The 18974-nt window shown below is 41.1% G+C and overlaps 1 protein-coding gene across 3 annotated transcripts in view; it reads left to right on the top strand.

Annotated features, from left to right (window-relative positions):
* The window catches only part of OTUD3 (OTU deubiquitinase 3), a 30654-nt gene extending 13052 nt beyond the window's left edge, over positions 1-17602 (top strand). Inside the window, exons 4-8 of one of the 3 annotated variants that reach the window (XM_023219782.1) lie at positions 2657-2779; positions 8914-9021; positions 9553-9649; positions 11076-11260; positions 12209-17602. In XM_023219782.1, the coding sequence (XP_023075550.1) occupies positions 2657-2779; positions 8914-9021; positions 9553-9649; positions 11076-11260; positions 12209-12385 (690 nt within the window). In that variant the 3' untranslated portion in view covers positions 12386-17602. Of the gene's footprint in view, positions 1-2656; positions 2780-8913; positions 9046-9552; positions 9650-11075; positions 11265-12208 lie in introns of all 3 variants that reach the window. The other 2 variants (XM_023219781.1, XM_023219783.1) reach the window with 2 other exon arrangements.
* Positions 17603-18974: the final 1372 nt, after the last annotated feature.

Genomic DNA, 18974 nt, shown 5'->3' with positions numbered 1-18974 from the left:
CACTCACCCTGCCCTGCTCCACCACTCCCCGATTTCTCACTTTTACTAATTAAAAAGTTAAAATACAGTACTTGTAGAAAAGTTAGAAAATTGAAAAAGCTCATAAAGGGAAAAAATTTTATTAAAAATTGCATTTAAAATTTTATTGAATCACCCCAGAGAGAGATTGCTTTTAATGTTTTAGTGAGTATTCCTGTCATTCACACACACTTAGCTATAAAAACATTGATACGTAACTGGAAAGGAACATACCACAATGTTTTTACACACTTTTAAAACACACACACACGTATCCATATCCACATACATATGGACACTTCTGTGTTATTAGCATAAAGGTAACAGTGCCCTTTTTTTCATATGACACCTGCATATATTCCTTTGTGAATTGCTCCGTCAGTCTTTGCTGATTAAAAATAGGTTTATAGGGATATAATTTACATGTAGCAAACTTCATCCTCTTCCAATTGTTCAGTTCTATGTGTTTTGACAAACACATAGAACTATTTCCACGCTCTTTGTACTTTGTAGTCACTGGCCCCCTCCCCCAATACCCAGCCTCTTGTAGCCCATTCTCTGATTTGTCCTTATAGTTTTGCTTTTCCAGAATGTCATATTAAAGAATGCAGCCTTTTGTCCCTGGCACAGTGTCCTTTTAACAAAATTATGCTACAACAAAATAAGATACTCCAGGGAAGGTGAGAAATTTTACCTTATGGGGATAGAATGAGCAGGAGTGAAACAGTATCTGCTTATGTTCTTTGGGGCAGTGTTGCGGATGTCCTGACATCAGGATACCAGATAGAGCTATCATATTTTCCATGGGGCTCTCTTTTCTAAGGGTGATGTTTGAGCAAGAATACTGGTTACTCCTTTGTTCTATTTTTTGTCATTAAACTTACACTGTTTCGCAGAAGTTATCAAAACCATTTGAATACCCAGCAAAATGACCCTCACCTTGAGGGGGAGTACTCAGTACCAACTCAGTAATCAGCTTGGCTTTTCCTCCATTGATGACTTTTTTCCCCGAAGTTTCTTAGTTACCTAGGTAGTTGTGGAAGACAATTCTGCATAGGTAAAATTTTTTTCAAATATAGTTCTGTAGTGTTCTGTTTCATAAATTCCTGAACATTGAAAGTACATCTTTTTGAAATAAAGTTACTAATATTTCCATTGGCTCCCCCTATGTCTTCCTACCCCAGTGAAGCATCTTACAAAATTTAAGAACTGAAACTGCATTGGTTGCTACTGTCATGGTTATGAGCTCTTACATTAATAAAGAGTAGGCTTACACTCATACCATGGAGTTATTGAAACCTGCATTTTTTTTCTGGTTATAATTGGAATATGTGTTCCTGTGAACAGTCTAGATGTATGTAACATAGAATGTGAAAGTCCTCTGTAATCTGCCCATGAAAGTCACAGTTAACAATTTGGTGAATATTCTTCCAGTTATGTTTTCTATTCATCTATTCTATTAATGTATATATATTATCATTATTAAGTATGTAAGTGCTTTAGGGATTATGTCATTCAAAGATTCTAATAAACTGTTTCCTTTCACATTGCTCTTCCTGGGAGACAAATGGTGCTGTCTATTTTGTGTGTGTCTAAACCAGACTCTCTGCATTTGAGATCTACGTGTTCTCCTGGAAAAACCTTCCACAGTACTGACATCTAGACTTGTGTGGTTTCTGTTTGTTCCATGGTTTTTGCTTTGTTTTCAGACCATGGATACTGTTTAAATTAAGGGTAGTATTTTACTACCTGTGATTTTCAGTAAAAAGAATGTGCTGATGTTTTGAAGTTTAAACAAAGGAACCGTTACTGAGCTTTCTAAGGGACAAAGTCAGAATGAGAGTTTCTGTGGAGGTGGCGAGTTTTATTTGGGGTATGCCCAGACCTTAGGGCTTCTGTTCTGCACGACTCTAGGGAGCCCCATTCTTGTGCTGTGCGTCAGGGGGTTAGTTCACATAGAATATATTGTGGTGGCGCCTCCAGGGTTGAGCAGCGCAGGCCATGCTACTTCATGTAATTGTGTTTTGAAGTTGATGTAGGTGGGAGGTTTGGGTTTGTTGATAATGTTTCTCACTTAGGTGGTTAACAGAAAATGCTATTTTCGTTTTAATGAAAGGGGTGGATTTACCTTGAAGCTAATGAAGTGTCAGGCCACTCATTTCTAGGACTCCCTTTCTAGGTCTTGGGAGAGGTTCTACCAATTTTATATTTATAATTTTGCATTTTTTTTTTTTTTTTTTCTCAAAGAGAGTCTTCAAACAGGGCTTCAGGCTCAACAAATCTGGATCTGCCCCTGGGCTTTCCCCTTGGAAGGGGCTTGTGCATTAGAGGGGCTAAGAGGTAATAAAGCCTCTGAAGCTTAAGCTTATTTAACTTCATTGCAAGTCTGTCCCTCGTTTTTGAATTTCTTACATGGATTTATTTCCATAGAGTTACATATTAAATAAGCATATAGAAGCATACACACGTAGGAAGGAGGTAGTTTGGAAATTGCTTGTGACATATCTCAGGCATGTTCCCAATTAGTGTCTGCATAGACCTGCTGACTGGGCTTCCTCAGCAGTCCAGGTGGGCGTTTCTCTCCAGAAGTTGACAGTGTTCAGATCCTCACTAGCATGGCCCCTTCTTTTGTCTACAGATTCGAGGTACAGATAAAAGCAGCGTAAGGGAGTTACACATCGCATATCGGTATGGAGAGCACTACGACAGTGTTCGGAGGATCAATGACAACTCGGAGGCACCTGCACATCTCCAGACTGATGTGAGTGAGGCCTCAGTTTTCTCTCGTTTTCTCAGCCCTGCAGGAAATGGGTCAAGAGCTGGATATCTGGCGCTGAAAACCCCGTGATGTTTTTGTGGAAAGTTGGTGTTAAGAATCTGTGGGCCTGATTTTAAAAATATTTTTTATTTCTTAGTTTAGGTGAGAGTGATAGATAAAATTGCTTATTATTTTGCTTTTTCTGATAGTTGATAGTTATGATTGTGTGTGTATAAGATGCATGGAATTTTAAAATTATTTTTATGTTTTAAAATTAATCTACATTTTTTTTTTGGAGACGGAGTTTCACTCTTGTTACCCAGGCTGAAGTGCAGTGGTGCGATCTTGGCTCACCACAACCTCTACCTCCCTGGTTCAAGTGATTCTCCTGCCTCAGCCTCCCGAGTAGCTGGGATTATAGGCATGCGCCACCACACCTGGCTAATTTTGTATATTTAGTAGAGACGAGGTTTCTCCATGTTGGTCAGGCTGGTCTCAAACTCCTGACCTCAGGTGATCTGCCCACCTTGGCCTCCCAAACCGCTGGGATTACAGGGGTAAGCCACCGTGCCCGACCTAATCTATGCTTCTTATCTGAAATCTGAAAACTATAGTAAAGGTAAAGAAGAAAATAAAAAACACATAAAGTCAACTCAGCTACTTGAATGTACATTTTGTTACTGTTTTGGTAGATTTATTTTCAGTCATTTAATGCTTTAAAACATGGTTGACATTGTATTTATATAGCTTTGTTTCCTGTTTTTAAAAATTAACATTATTGCAGAAACCTTTTCTCCTGTTTTTACACATGATCCAAAACCATTTTTTTCAAACAGTTTTATTTATTTTTTGAGATAATGCACTTCAGCCTGTTGCCCAGGCTGAAGTGCAGTGGCACCATCACAGCTCACAGCAGCAGCCTTGTCCACCTGGACTCCAGCGATCCTCCCACCTCAGCCTCCTGAGTAGCTAGGACTACAGGTGTGCACCACCATGCTTCGTTAATTTTTTAATTTTTTGTAGAGATGAAGTTTCACTATGTTGCCCAGGTTGCCCTCCAACTCCTGGGCTCACGTGATCCTTGTACCTTGGCCTTCCAATGTGTTGGGATTACAGGTGTGAGCCATGGTGCCTGGCAATTTTAATTCTTGAATAGGTCATATTTGTCCATGGATTAGAATTCAAAATATATAATGGGATATATAGTGAAAGTCACTCTCCTACCCTTGTACTTCAGCCACATTGTTCTCCCTGGATGCAGTCAGTGGTATTAGTATATCATAAAATCTCCTATGGTTTACATATCAAGCAAATATATGTGTATGTGCACATATTCCACTTTTGCCATTTTTACACTACACTCTCCCCACCACTAGTTGTAGCATCCTACACATCCCACACATACATCCTGCACTGTGCTTTTTTAAATTTAATGTGTCTTGAGATTTAATTCATTGTAGTACATAAGGAACTTCCTGTATCCTTTTTAAAGGCTGCGTAGTGTCCTGTTCTATAGATGCATTATATTTTTGACCACTCACTTACCGACGGGCTTTTAGGTGGCGTCTAATCCTTTGCTATTACAAGCAGTGTGCAGTACCTTTTATGTACCTCATTTCACACATGTATCTGTGGGACACATTCCTAGAAGGTCCTTGCCACATCAGAGGATGTTGATTGGTATTGTCAAATTACTTTCTAACAAGATTTCACCAGTTTAAGCTCTCACCTGCCATATGTGGCTCTTTTCCTGCACGGTGCACTTTGTCAACATAGTGTTAACAAATTTTTAAATCCTTTTCATTGTTAAGGGAAAAATTGTTTACTTAACCTAGTTTTAATTTGCATTTCTCTTATATATGCATCTTTTCCTGTGTTTAAGACATTTCTGTTTTCTTTTTTGTAAATGGTGTTCATTTTCTTTCCCCATTTTTTCCCTATTATGTTGTCTTAATGATTTTGGGGAGCTTTTTATGTATTAAGGAAATTAGCTTCTGTCTGTGATATGAGTTGCAAATAGGTTTTTGCACTCTGTCATTTGTCTTTTTCTTTCTCCTGTGGTCTTTGCTGTGAAAGAATTTTAGCTATTTTCATGGTTAAATTTGTTAATGATTTTATTATATGCCCTTTGGATTTTGGGTCATAACTAGGAAAGTCTTTCCCACTCTGAGGTTAAAAATAATGCTCCCATAGTTTATTCTAGTACTTTCATAGTTTCACTTTATTTATTTATTTATTTTTTGAGACCGGGTCTCACTCTGTTGCCGAGGCTGGAGTGCAGTGCCATGAGCATGTTTCACTGCACCCTCAACCTCCCAGGCTCAAGCGATCCTCCTGAGTAGCTGGGGCCACAGCTGTGCACCACTATGCCTGGCTAATTTTTTATTTTTTGTAGAGACAGGGTCTCACTTTATTGCCCAGGCTGGTCTCTAACTCCTGGACTCAAGCAACCCTCCTGCCTCGGCCACCCAAAGTGTTGAGATTGCCGGTGTGAGCCACTGCACCCAGCTTATAGTCTGACTTAAAAAAAAAATTAAATCTTGGCTTCTTTTGGAATTTATATTCATATAAGGGTGTGAGGCTATGGATCCAATTTTATATTTCCCTTGTGATTACCTAGTTGTACCCAAACCATTGATTAATTTTACATCTTTTTAAAATGCCACTGTCTTTCCATATACTCAATTCCCATATGTATTTGGGTCTATTCCTAGACATTTGGTTCTGGTCCACTGATCTCCCTGTTCACATGTTGATGCCTCATGGTTTTAGTTGGTATATTTTAAAATCTGGTAGAATTTTTCACTCATAATTAATTTTCTTTTTTAGCGTTTCTTTATATATTCTTGCCTTTTTTAAAAAAAACAAAATGAGGCCAGGCGTGGTGGTTCATGCCTGTAATCCCAGCACTTTAGGAGGCCGAGGTGGGCAGATCACGAGATCAGGAGATCAAGACCATCCTGGCTAACATGGTGAAACCCTGTCTCTACTTTATACAAAAAATTAGCCGGGCGAGGTGGCGGGCGCCCGTAGTCCCAGCTACTTGGGAGGCTGAGGCAGGAGAATGGTGTGAACCCGGGAGGCGGAGCTTGCAGTGAGCAGAGTTGGCACCACTGCACTCCAGCCTAGGTGACAGAGTGAGACTCCGTCTCAAAAATAAGCAAACAAACAAATAAATAAATAATAAATGTTAGAATCAATGTGTCTAGTTCAAAAGAAATGCTATTGAGTTTTTTTTGTTTTTGTTTTTGTTTTTGAGACAGTCTCGCTCTGTTGCCCAGGCTGGAGTGCAGTGGTGCAATCTCACCTCACTGCAACCTCCGCCTCCCGGTTTCAAGCAATTCTCCTGCCTCAGCCTCCGGAGTAGCTGGTAGCTCGCCACCACCCTCGGCTAATTTTCGTATTTTTAGTAAAGATAGGGTTTCACCATGTTGGCCAGGCTGGTCTTGAACTCCTGACCTCAAGTCATCTGCTCACCTTGGTCTCCCAAAGTGCTGGGGTTACAGGTGTGAGCCACTATGCCCGTCCCTATTGAGTTTTTTAAAATTGGAATCTCATTAAGTTAATAGAGTAATTTAAGGAAAAGCTGACATCTTTCTGATGTTGAGTTTTTTATTATTTAATTGACTTTTTAAATGATCCTTCGGAACATTTTCTTCATATAGATCTTGCCCATTTTTTGTTGAGTTTATTCTAAGGAGGTGTTTTGTGCTTTTTGTGTATTGTAAAGAGATCTTTTATATTTTCTAGTGGGTTATCATTTGTCTATGAGAGTTGTTAATTAACAAAATGTTAATTGCCTACTTAGGTATCCCACAGAACCCCTCTCTTTTTAAAAATTAAGACAAAATTCCCATAACATAAAATTAATCATTTAAAAATACACAGTCCAGGGGTACTCAGTACATCCCCAGTGTTTGTTGTACAACCACGTCCTCGGTCTAGTCCCCAAATATTTTCATCACCCCAAAAAGAAAACCTCATGCCCATTAAGCAGTGACTCCCAATTCCGCCTGTCCCCTAGCAATCACCAGTTTGCCTTTCTTCTCTGTGAATTTGCCTATTCTGGACATTTGATGTAAATGGAATTATATGTGACTTTTTCTTTGTGGCTTCTTTCCTCAGTATAATGTTTTTGAGAGTCATTCATGGTGTAGCATGTATCAGTACTTCATTCTTTTTTATGGCTGAATAATATTCCATTATATGGAGAGATGATTTTTTGTGCATCTATTCATCTGTTAATGAGCATTTAGGTTGTTCCCACCTTTTGGCTATTAAGAATAGTGCTGGTGTGAGTATTTGTGTACAGTATTTTTACAAATACCTATTTTCAGTCTTTTTGTATATACCTTGGAGTGGAATTGCTGGGTCATATGGTAAACCTAAATTTAACTTTTTGAGGAACTGCCAAACTGTTTTCCACAGCAGCTGCACTGTTTTTCTTGCCAGGCTTTGTTTTCTCTTCATCCTAACATTTGTAGTTTTTTCTTAAATGGTCATCCTACTTAGTATCTTAAAGTTTTTGTTTTTTGATACGGAGTCTTGCTCTGTCACCCAGGCTGGAGTGCAGTGGCGTGAGCTCGGCTCACTGCAAGCTTTGCCTCCTGGGTTTACGCCATTCTCCTGCCTCCGCCTCCCGGGTAGCTGGTACTACAGGCACCCGCTACCACGCCCAGCTAATTTTTTGTATTTTTAGTGGAGACGGGATTTTGTCGTGTTAGCCGGGATTTCATCGTGTTAGCCAGGATGGTCTCGATCTCCTTACCTCGTGATCTGCCCACCTGGGCCTCCCAAAGTGCTGGGATTACAGGCATGAGCCACCGCGCCTGGCCAGTATCTTACAGTTTTGAATTGCATTTTCTTAATAGCTGATGACATTGAACATCTTCTCATGTGCTTTTCAGCCATCTGTATATCTTTGGAGAAATGTCTATTCAAGTCTTTTGCCTATTTTTTAATTGATTCTGCCTTTTTGGTTTTGAGTTGTAAGAGTTTTTAATATATGCTAGATGCTAGAGTCTTATCAAGTATATGATTTGCTGTAATTTTTTTGGTTTGCAGTAGTTTTTTTTGTTGATTCTCTTGTTTCAGTTACAGAATGATATCATCTACAAGGACAGATTACTTTTTTCTTCTTAATTTTATACTTATAATTTATTTTAGCTAATGTCTTTGGCTGTTACCTCCAACATATTGTTAAGTAATAATGGTGGGAGTGATGATTGTGTTTCTTCCTTTAGTGGGAATGAAGACGTCATTCTTTGGATTTACAGTGGTTATTTAACCATACCCATACTATAAAGCCTTTCAGTGGTTTTGTTATTCACTAGTATAAGTAACACTGTTAGCCCTTTTACCTAAATCTTTTCTTTTCTTTTCTTTTTTGAGACAAGTTCTAGCTCTGTTGCCCAGGCTGGAATGCAGTGGCGTGATCTTGGCTCACTGCAGCCTCCACCTGCTGGGCTCAAGCCATCCTCCCACCTCAGCCTCCTGAGTAGCTGGGACTACAGGTGCATGCCACCATGCCCAAATAATTCTTTGTGTTTTTTTGTAGAGACGGGATGTCACTTTGTTGCCCAGGCTGGTTTTGAACTCCTGAGGTGAAGTGACCCACCCCCATCAGCCTCCCAAAGTGCTGGGATTACAGGTGTGAGCCACTGCACCAGGCCCATAAATCTTTTCTCTAGTTGATATTATTTCCTTTGGCTAAATTTCAAAACTGAAACTACTGGGTCAAAGACTCCTGTAACTCTTTGTCAAATTCTTACGGTTTAATTTTACAATAGAATGCTTTGTATTAACATTCTGAGGAATATACTGCACATTGCTGGAGTCCACTATACTTTTACATTGAAAAAATAGAGCTGTCTTTGCCCATTTACCTATCTCCCTGCATTAATGGGAAGCAGAAGAACGTGGTTGAGCATCTACAGAGGGATGATTTTAGCTTTTCTGATTTAAGGCCCAGGTTGTAAAGGTCTCATGGATCCCAAGTGAACTGTTCTTTGTGGCTTTAGCATTTGGATTGACAAGTTTCCCTGGGTGCTTTTCGAGATTAGAGTGTCTTGTGTTGAAGATTCTGAACATAGTTTGATTCTCAACATAGTTCCCTGATTATTATTTGTTTCCTTTAGTTTCAGATGCTTCATCAAGATGAATCAAATAAAAGAGAAAAGATCAAGACAAAGGGAATGGACTCTGAAGACGACCTGAGAGACGAAGTAGAGGATGCTGTCCAGAAAGTTTGTAATGCAACTGGATGTTCAGTTAGTATTTCTGTCATGCACGAATGATTTAGAAGCAAGCGTTGCTGTGCCTAGCTTACGTGTTGCTGTGCCTAGCTTGCGTCTTAGTTCGTAGCACCTCTCCAGCATATCAGCACCTTGTGGGGCAAAATAGGCCCATGAGATTTATAGTTCGATTAGCGTATGTGGCTTAATGAGAGCTATTTATTCATTTCCCTGTTGTTTGCTAGACTTCATCCAGTACTGCTGAAAATTCTCAGGAAGTATGTGGATTTAATTTTTCCTGACTAGTGTTTACAGTAGTACAAATGCAGTTTTATAGAGGGAGTTCATTTATAAATGTACATTAGATGGTTATTTCAAGGGACCAACCTTATTGAAAATTGACATTTTCTAAATGGAAAAGGTCCTGAAACCTTGTCTTAATTCTCACTATTACATCTTTATGTTTATGATTATTGAAGTAGAGCTAGGCAGAAAAATATACCCAGAGTTTTGAAGGGATTTTTTTGTTTGTTTCTTGGATAGGATTTTAATTTAATAGTCCAGAACCTGGAAGCTGAAAATTATAATATTGAATCTGCAATAATTGCCATGCTTCAGATGAACCAAGGGAAGAGAAATAGTAAGTCCATGAGTAATATTTATAGGCCTTCAAAATGGTTGTGTTGGTAATTTTCCAAATATTTATTTTTAACCAAGTCACAGGTGGTAACTGTTCTGTCATTGATTTAGGAGTTGTTTATTGAGCACGTTCTGTATGCAGACAGTTTTTACTAGGTCCTGGCCCTGCTTCAGGGGGAGTGTAGTTTAGATGTGGAGGGTGGATGGTGGAGACAGGTAAACTGGTGTGATAGTACATAATGGGGTGGGAGTACAGGGTGCTGGGGGACGCATCAGGGAAGAATTACTCTGTTTAGAAATAAGATGCTCTTAGAAGACCAAAATGATAACCAGAATTATTTTCCTGGTGGAAATTTAGATTTCTATTAACTTGTGATAATTTTGATTTTTTTTTTTTTTAAACATGAACCGAGTTTAATTTTGTGACTCAGAGGAAAGAAAAGAGATGTAAAGGCCAGGTGTGGTGGCTCACACCTGTAATCCCAGCACTTTGGGAGGGCGAGGCGGGCAGATCATGAGGTCAGGAGTTCGAGACCAGCCTGACGAACATGGTGAAACCCCATCTCTACTGAAAATACAAAAATTAGCTGGGTGTGGTGGTGGGTGCCTGTAATCCCAGCTACTCAGGAGACTGAGGCAGGAGAATCGCTTGAACCTGGGAGGTGGCGGTTGCAGTGAGCTGAGGTCGCACCACTGCACTCCAGCCTGGGCAACAGAGCGAGACTCTGTCTCAAAAAAAAAAAAAGAAAAGAAAAGAGATGTAACATCTTATTAACTTCTCAAGTCATTTATTTAAAATGATATCAATAAATACTGATTGCCAGATGTTACATGTCAGATACTGTTTCTGGCATCATAGTTCTCCATGTGATGAGGTATTTTATTATCCACTATGTATTGGCTGCACTTTTAGAAATCTGTAAGTAACTTGGTCTTTGAGACTTTAAACAGCACCCTCCAGTGATCTGTGCTGTTCAGTATAGTGTGTACCTGCCACTTGTGCAGTGAGACTGGGGAGCTACACTTTAAATGTTTAATTTTAATTTAAATGTAAATGGCCGCATATAGCTAGTGGCTAATACATTGGACAGCACAGCTTTAGCGCCTGTTTCTTTTCTCGGTTTTGGGTGCAAATGTAAGACTTTCCCATAAAAATTCATGTTAAAACATAATTTATCTAAAAAGCACCCTGCTGGTGGGAAGCTGATCAAAAGGCTGGTCAATATGTTATTTTAAAATTTATCTTCCCACTTTTACCAACTTTTTCTTCCTGTGTTTCCCACTGTCTTGACATTAGAATTTGTCTCAAGGAAACTAACTTCCCCTTGTAGGGAAGTAAGGACCCAGGTAATTTTGGAATCATTAATACAGTAATCACCCTGTGTAACTCAGGTTCTCAGTTTTAATGAAATATCTTTCTTTGGAAGATGCAGAAGAGAATCTTGAGCCCACTGGTCGAGTGCTGAAGCAGTGTGGCCCTTTATGGGAGGAGGGTGGCAGTGGTGCCAGAATCTTTGGAAATCAGGGCTTAAATGAAGGCAGGACCGAAAACAATAAGCCACGGGCCAGCCCTAGTGAAGAAAACAAAGCAAATAAAAACCAGCTCGCAAAGGTAGGTAAGATGGGGTTGAAAGGGCAGGTGGTGGGCAGGTGTAATTCTGTGGCAGTGGTGGGAGCTTGAGATAATTTTATTTGTATTTTCCTTCTGATTTATAAGAGTAGTGTGGAAAATCTGGGGAATGCATAAAGATACATCAAGAAGTAGAATGACCTCACTTACCCTGTTTGGTGTATGCAGTGACAATTGGGAGGAAATATACTCTGAAATTGTCCTCAGTGTACAAATGAAAAGCCTCGTTTTCCCAGCTAACATTACTGTACGTGTGGGCTCTTCCCATGTTTATCCATGTTTTTTATAAATGCCATGATCTACAGTGAACACCTTTGTGTATAAATCTTTGGGTTTTTGCATAATTATATTGGATAAAATCCTAGAAGAGGAATGAACAGGTTAAAGGTCATGGATACATGAATCTTTTAAAGGCTTTTGGTAAATTGTCAAGTGCTTTCCAGAAAGGTACATCTCCCTCCCTGCCCTTCACTCCCACAGGTAGTATGTGACATCTTCCATTTTACTGAATTTGGAATCATTTTAAAGATTTTCACCAAGAAGTTCTGAGCTCAAAATGCCACAGTGTACAAAGCCACAGCAGAGGCAAAGATGCAATAAGATGAGGATTTTTGTCAGAATTACCTGGGGCATTAAATTATGTGGGGAAAAGTGTCCTCTGACACGTGTGTGTGTTACCTCTTGCTGGATGAGGGCTGGTTTCTTTAAGGGAAGAATGGAATTGATTTTGTTTGCTAGTTCAGCAAGGAAATACGAATTTAAATATAAATTTGAGCAGCAGTGGACAGTAAATCATCTTTGGCGTCTTAGATTGTTTTTTCCCTGTTGCTGCTGAAAAGCAATCTGTGCCCTTTGCCACCATCTCCCTTCTAGCAGGTGGCAGCTTGAGCCCCCATACTGTCTACTCACCACCGTGGCCTTCTCTCTCAGGTCACAAACAAACAGAGGCGAGAACAGCAATGGCTGGAGAAGAAGAAGCGGCAGGAGGAGAGGCACCGCCACAAAGCCTTGGAGAGCAGAGGTAGCCACAGGGACAACAACAGAAGTGAAGCGGAGGCGAACACACAGGTCACCTTGGTGAAGACCTTTGCTGCTCTGAACATCTGACTCTCTGGCCTCTTGGGAGTTGTAAGAAGCGGCTGGAAAAGGATTGCTGTGTGCAAGACTTTCCAGTGAGGCCGTCCTTTTATGAAATGAAACACAACCAACAAAGCCCACACATGAGCTCACACACTGAGTTAGTGTCCTTCGAGCTGCCTCTTTTTTTGTTCAAAGTTTTATTAGTGATATGTTTTGTTTTATGAAAATGCAGTGAGGCCATTCATATTCTGTAATACAAAATTAAAATACTGAGTTTTAGGGGCAGATAGGTCAGAAAAAACCTTTTAAGTGGTGGCTTTATTTGCCCGAAAATCAGACTTCAGTGACCCTAGGATCTTTCCTTAACATTTGGGGTGAGTTTTGCTGTAATTGTTCATGAGTAGTTTAGAATAATTGTTAGAAATTGAGAATGATAAGTTTCCTTAGTTTCTCTTTCATTTTCAAACAGATACTAACATATAGGGTAGCTTATAAATGATCTTCAACTCAGGAATATGCTTTGATTTACTTTCTTCTAATCCAAGTTACTCAGAAAATAATTCAGGAATTGTTTTCCCAAAGTTACATAAGGGTTGTGGCCTGCAATCAGGATGGAAATTAACCGCATTTCTCTCCTTCCTGATTCTGATGTTATTTCAGATGGGATGTAGGTGCTGTTAGTTCATTTGCACTCAAGCCATATGATAAATGCAGCTGACTGTTAATTAGGCCTGGACCTTGTTGGGAAGTTGACAGTGGTGTTGGGTTTTTGGTATTTGTTTCCTGACAGTGGGGAGATGGCATATTACTACTTGTGATACAGTTCTGGAATTCTGATAGTATGTAGAGCAGGGTCTGTAGTTGTAACAGGAGAAGAACTCCTGGGGTTTTGCCTGAGAGGAGTCTAAATAATTATGTTTTTATAGAAGAAGGCTGGAAGAATAAGGTTTTTCATGTTCACATTTTAAATGACAATTTTCTTCCCTTCTGTTCTAGACTTAGATGCCTTCAGAGAGATACATGATAACTTGACCTTATAGGTCGCTAAACTTAGTATTGTGGAAATTAAATCTTATAAAATGCCACATGTATTCGTTTATTTAAGCCCTGTTTGGCATTTCGAAGTTGGGAAAACTCTAGCATCTGCTGGGAGTTGTTGGACCAGCAGAGTTGGTTGACTTAGGTTGGACCAGCAGGGAAGAGAATATACTTTGGTTAAGGCCTTCTAATGACTCTTCAGTTCTGAAATAGACAGACTTGAGCAATGGAGAGATGTCATTCCTAAAACTGAGTTGGTGGATGTGCACTTAAGAACCGTAACATCCGAGGTGGCCCATCGTGGATAATCTTTGTCTTTTGGGACCTAATACTTGGGCAAATAATTGATGCTGAGTTGAAAGTTAAATTATTAGTTATCTTCCCCACCCCTCACATTTCACAATTAGAAAAATTCGGAGGCAAAGTGATTACTAAAAAGTTTGGTAGTTCCTGGAGTCGTCAGATTGTCTTTATCAGCAGGCCATTTGCTTTCTTTAGTTTCACTGCTATCTTTTGATTTTGTTTTTGACTTTGGTGGCTTTTTGTAGTTGGAGCATCAGTAGTTTCTTGGAATTGCTCCTAGGACATTGTGATTTGGATTCTTCTTGGGTACAGTACATTGTAAAATTTAGCAGTTTAAAAAAAGTGCACAGCATTTTTTCTGTGCACATCGCAGAGCCCTGAGCTTGAGGCTGTGTTGCTGTACTCATTCCAAACGAATGAAAGATCTCTGTTGCCTTACTCTACTGGAGTGGGATCGAGAGTGCATTAGGATCTATGGTTGTCTTAGTTTTCAACACTGGGCAGATTCCTGACTGGCTGAGTGTTTCTGAAGAAGACGCTTTCCTGTCTGTTTTGTACTGCTTGAACTCAGAGGCCAGATCCTCTCAGAAAGACAAGATTGTATGCCAGAAATTCAGATTAGCAGTCAGCTTAAGAGAGACTCATTGTCAGAAGTAGTAGAATTGCTTTATTTACATGGTTAATGAAGGTGGCCTTGGGCCCTTTTGGGTTTTAGAAGTTTTAGAAGCTGCTAAAAAGTTATTAAAGAATATTGGTAACATTTATTTATAAATTACCTAATTGTGATAATAGGCTTCAGCATTTTTGGAGTATAATAATGGCGGTTTAAAAAACTAATCAAATGGCTTTAGTAATTTTCTTTTATTACTGTTTCACAGCTTTTCAGTTACAGTTGGTCTGGGGTACATGCATCCAACTTCAGTGATACCTTCTAGCTAATGGTCTCAATGTAGACTTCACTGCCTCAGTCTCACTGGGTACATAAGGTAGTTGGAATCGATATGCTTAGTGGCCTCAGTGGGCACTGGGAAATTACTTCACTGGCAGCCTGAGTGGAGGCCCAGTATGTTTAGTCCTGGGATGACTGTTGTCAGCAGCTATTACTCTAGTACAGGTACTCTGTGAACTCTTTGTTAGGAACTGAATGTGTCTTAACCTCTGTGTTGTATCTTGTAGAGATTTATGTTACATGAGATTGTCTTGGTAGCTTGTAGTTTGGTCAGGAGAAAGGGGATGGAGCAGTGGTACATAGCTGCTTACTGCTTTTAAAACTGTATATAAAGGTTTTATGGATTTTAAAAAGATTTTTTTTAGAGGTCAAAATAAATACAATTTTAGTGGCAACAGCTTTGAACTAGAGAGGTAGATGTATTAAAGCAACATAGAACCATAACTTCTAGATAATATAGTTGCCACTAGGAGATATTAGAAAGTTAGAATGTATATGTATATTTAGTTTTTCAATAATAATGAACATACACTTTCAGGAGCAAAGTATGCTTGAGAAATTGTGGCAGAAAGAATTTTAAATGTTAGTCGATGTTGTCTGTAGTTTCTTTATTAAGCTCTGAAAACACTTCCAATGCCAGTTTGATTCTGAGGGCTTGGGAAGTGGGGTCTCCCTTGTGGAGCAGCTGGAGCTGACTGGGAGGGAGCCTTTCCATGGCTAATTTATTATGCCTGCCCTGCTTGCCCCAGGGAGCTTCTTCAGTGTGAAACGATGTGATTTTCAGGGGTAGGGGTGGGGTTGGGGTGGGAGGAGGGCCACCTTCCGTCAGGGAGAGAGTTGCTCACATATTACACAGGTAGCATCAGATGGACTTCGGCGCTGAGCTGTACTCGTAGTGAGTCCCTGTAGTCAATGTGCAATTTCTCTAACTCTGAGAAACTCTGTAGACTCTGCCTGGGTTTTACTGGGTCAGCATAAAATGCTATCAGTTTACCTCTGTGAAATATTCAGTCAGTTGAAGGAAACTTGGATTCCTAGTCAGAGGTGACTAAAAATTACCCTGACCAAAAGGATCTTTGCCAGGGGAAGAGAACGGAGCTTCCTGATTTTAGTGTGACATGTCAGTGGCCCTGTCCAGCTCCCGTTTTGGGTAGATGCGTAGCTCTTCACTTTCTGACCTCAAGGCTCTGTCTAGCCATGTGAAATCTTTAGACTCAGACTCTGATGCAGTTTTTCTGTTTTGCCATTCTCGTTATTCACAGCGTCATTCATCACAGCTTTCAGAACAAGTGTTGCTAAAACTCTGGGGCCTTTGACAGTTGTTCTGAGGTGATGTAATAATGGCACTTTTTTTATAAGGTGTGTTTTCCTGGCTCTAAAGTAAATTGTGTGGTTTTTTTTTTTTTTTTTTTTTTTTTGAGACAGAATCTTGCTTTGTTGCCCAAACTGGAGTGTGGTGGTGCAATCTCGGCTCACCGCAACCTCCACCTCCTGGGTTCAAGCAATTCTCCTGCCTCACCCTCCTGAGTAGCTGGGATTACAGGTGCGTGCCACCATGCTTGGCTAATTTTTATATTTTTAGTAGAGATGGGGTTTCACCATGTTAGCCAGGCTGGTCTCGAACTCCTGACCTCGTGATCTGCCCACCTCAGCCTCCCAAAGTGCTGGGATTACAGGCGTGAGCAACCCTGCCCGGCCAGTAAATTGTATTTTTTTTAAATGGCATCATTGAAGATCTAGATGGCATAAATTATGACGTCTGCCATCGCATATTAGTAAGGGGACAGTCATTTTTGGAATGTGGAGAGAACACGGAACACCAGTCACCAAGTGTATGGAGGATGCAGAGCTTACCGTTCTCCACTGATGGGGGCCTCTGGAAAGAGCTGTGCCCTGTGGTTGGCCTGGCCATCTTCCGTCCCGAGGTGAAATTCCTTTAAAACCTCAGACTCTGATCTATGTCTTTGAAGCAGCTGCTTTGTAGCGTCCCTCTCTTTACTGTCCTCGTTAGGACTGTTTTGTGGTTCCAAGAAAATGTTTAGCATCCTTGCAGAATTACTTGAGAAGGGGCTGGTACCGGTGTAAAGAGTCTATTTGTGTAAAACTATGAACTTTTGCATAGGGAATTTATTCTAAGCAGGGCATAGCCATGATCCAGAGCTGCTGCTGCTCACTGCCAGTCCTTGTGGCCGGCGGTGATTGCTGGACAGACCCTCTGTAGCCTGGCTTTCATCCTTGGTGTGTCAGCCTGCAGCAGGCTGCCAGCCGTCCGTGACAATCATGTGAGCTCAGCCACAGACCTCAGCTTGCGGTTTGATCCCTGGCAGTTCCCTCGAGCAGTACTGGTGAGAGGCTCCCCATGTTTTCCCACTCTTAACGGTTCATTTTTCATAGTAGGAAGCGCCCTTGACCTCCCCAGTGACTCTGCAAAGTCTGCACCAGCACTAAGCTCAGAGGAAAGAAGAAAAGGGCCAGGAGTCAGACGTCACACCTAGGGGCTCCCCTTTCCCATGCACAAGTGTTGGCGTGCGTCAGTCCCCTTTACAGAGGGGTGGATGTGTCCGTGGAGAAGGGGCCTTCTCTTTTTCTAATTGCACTATACTTGTTCTAGCTTCAGTCTGGAGAAACTTAAGACCTCCATGGGGTCGTGATCCATAGACTTAGCAAGTCTTGCCTTATCTATGGAGCTCGATGGTGAGAATTGTGACCATTGTCTGATGTCCATAGTTCCTTCCCCCAGATCGTTTCTTTCCACGGATTGTGTTCATCTGAACCATTTTATTTTTATTTACCAAAGTACTGTACTTGGCTATTTGCAGTGTTTTCAAAACCAAATGTTTCTTTTTTGTGTGTTTTTAATCTTCAATACTTGGTGCAATAGAAGCTGCAAAGATGTGCCACTTTATCTATGAAATGGAGTTTTGTATACCAATAAATTCTAGTTTAAAAACAAAGTTGTAAGTTGTTTTTATCAGTATCTGACCACCGTTTGAGTGGGCAGGGAGACTGAGTGTGCTGGGAAATGTCCTTTTTAGAGACGTTGTGTGGAAGGTTTGCGTGTGTGCATGTGCTGGATTGAGTGTTCTAGGTGTGTAGTCCTTTGGGATCTGACTAAGCTTAGTACAGCTGATTTTTGCTTTAGTGTAGCTGAGTGCAGCCACCACACACAATGGCAGGGCCATTCTTAAGGACTACACACTTAAGATTTCTGCCTGATATCTGAGAGCACCTCTTGATAGTTTGACACTGTTTAAATGTGTAGCAGTTGTCTGTCAGCGGCCACTTTGGGCTCCTCTAGAGCTCTCAGTATGGTTTGACCCCATTCCAGGAGGAGGCTCCCTGCCGAGGCACAGACAGCACCGTCTGGGGCACGACTCACCTAGAAGGGTCCACAGGAAACCAGAGCGAGGGGAGCCCTTCAGTGTGTCCAGCAGGGGCCCCATCCACACAAGCGCTCTGGCCAGTCAAGGACTGGCTCTAAAGACCTCACCGTATCATGGTTTTGACTTTGAGACTCCCATTCTCCTGTTCTTCATTTTGTATTCAACAAGCAGCCTTCTGAATTGGCTCCCTGATGCCTTGATATCAAAAAGGACTGGATGGTTTCCTGGACGAAAGTTAAGAATATTCCAGCTCCTGCAAGCAGATTCTCCTACAGTCTCTCAAGCGATCTTCCCTGTGTGGTTCTTCTTCACTCCACAACTGAGAGACCCATCATCTCTGGATAGACAAACACTGGTTCCTGAGCCCATTAGGCCCAGATTCCAGACCCCGTTAATGTGAGATTCTTCCAGAAAACCTGCTATGGTCCAAAGTGATGTCCCAATCTAGGTGCTGCCCGCACACTGAAAAACTTCCATGGCCTCCTTAATCCCATGCCAGGGATTCGGCTGGGGCCAGGTGGCCGCTTCTAGGGATTAGAGGGGCTTCCTGTTTGGGCAGCGTTGGACCAGGTGACCTGTAAGATCCTGTGTGGGAGATAGGATGAGTCTTTAAGGACAGAGAAGTGTTCTTGAGCCAGGTAGGGACAAGTGGCTATACTTTTGTCCCTTCTTTGTAACTGCTCATGGTCACCTTGGAGAAAGCCTGGCTGAAAACCTGGGTGTTCAGAGTTGCATCAGCCAGACACCACCCCAGGCTTCTGGCCTTTCCCTTCCTCCAATGCACAGAAACAGAGTGTGTGTCTTGAGATACAGTTCATAAAAAGCCCTGCTCCAATACGGTTTTGGCTGGACAGAATGGTTTTTGCTGACGGAATGGGCACTCAGACCATTTAGACGCAGAGATTTAGAACTTGGTTGCAAAGGCTTGAGGCCAGTCCTGTCA

Source organism: Piliocolobus tephrosceles, chromosome 1 (assembly GCF_002776525.5).
Source record: "Piliocolobus tephrosceles isolate RC106 chromosome 1, ASM277652v3, whole genome shotgun sequence".
In the NCBI taxonomy this organism is placed as follows: Eukaryota; Metazoa; Chordata; class Mammalia; order Primates; family Cercopithecidae; genus Piliocolobus; species Piliocolobus tephrosceles.
The sequence above is the reverse complement of the archived record's forward strand: the minus strand, read 5'-3'. Positions and strand labels throughout refer to the sequence as shown.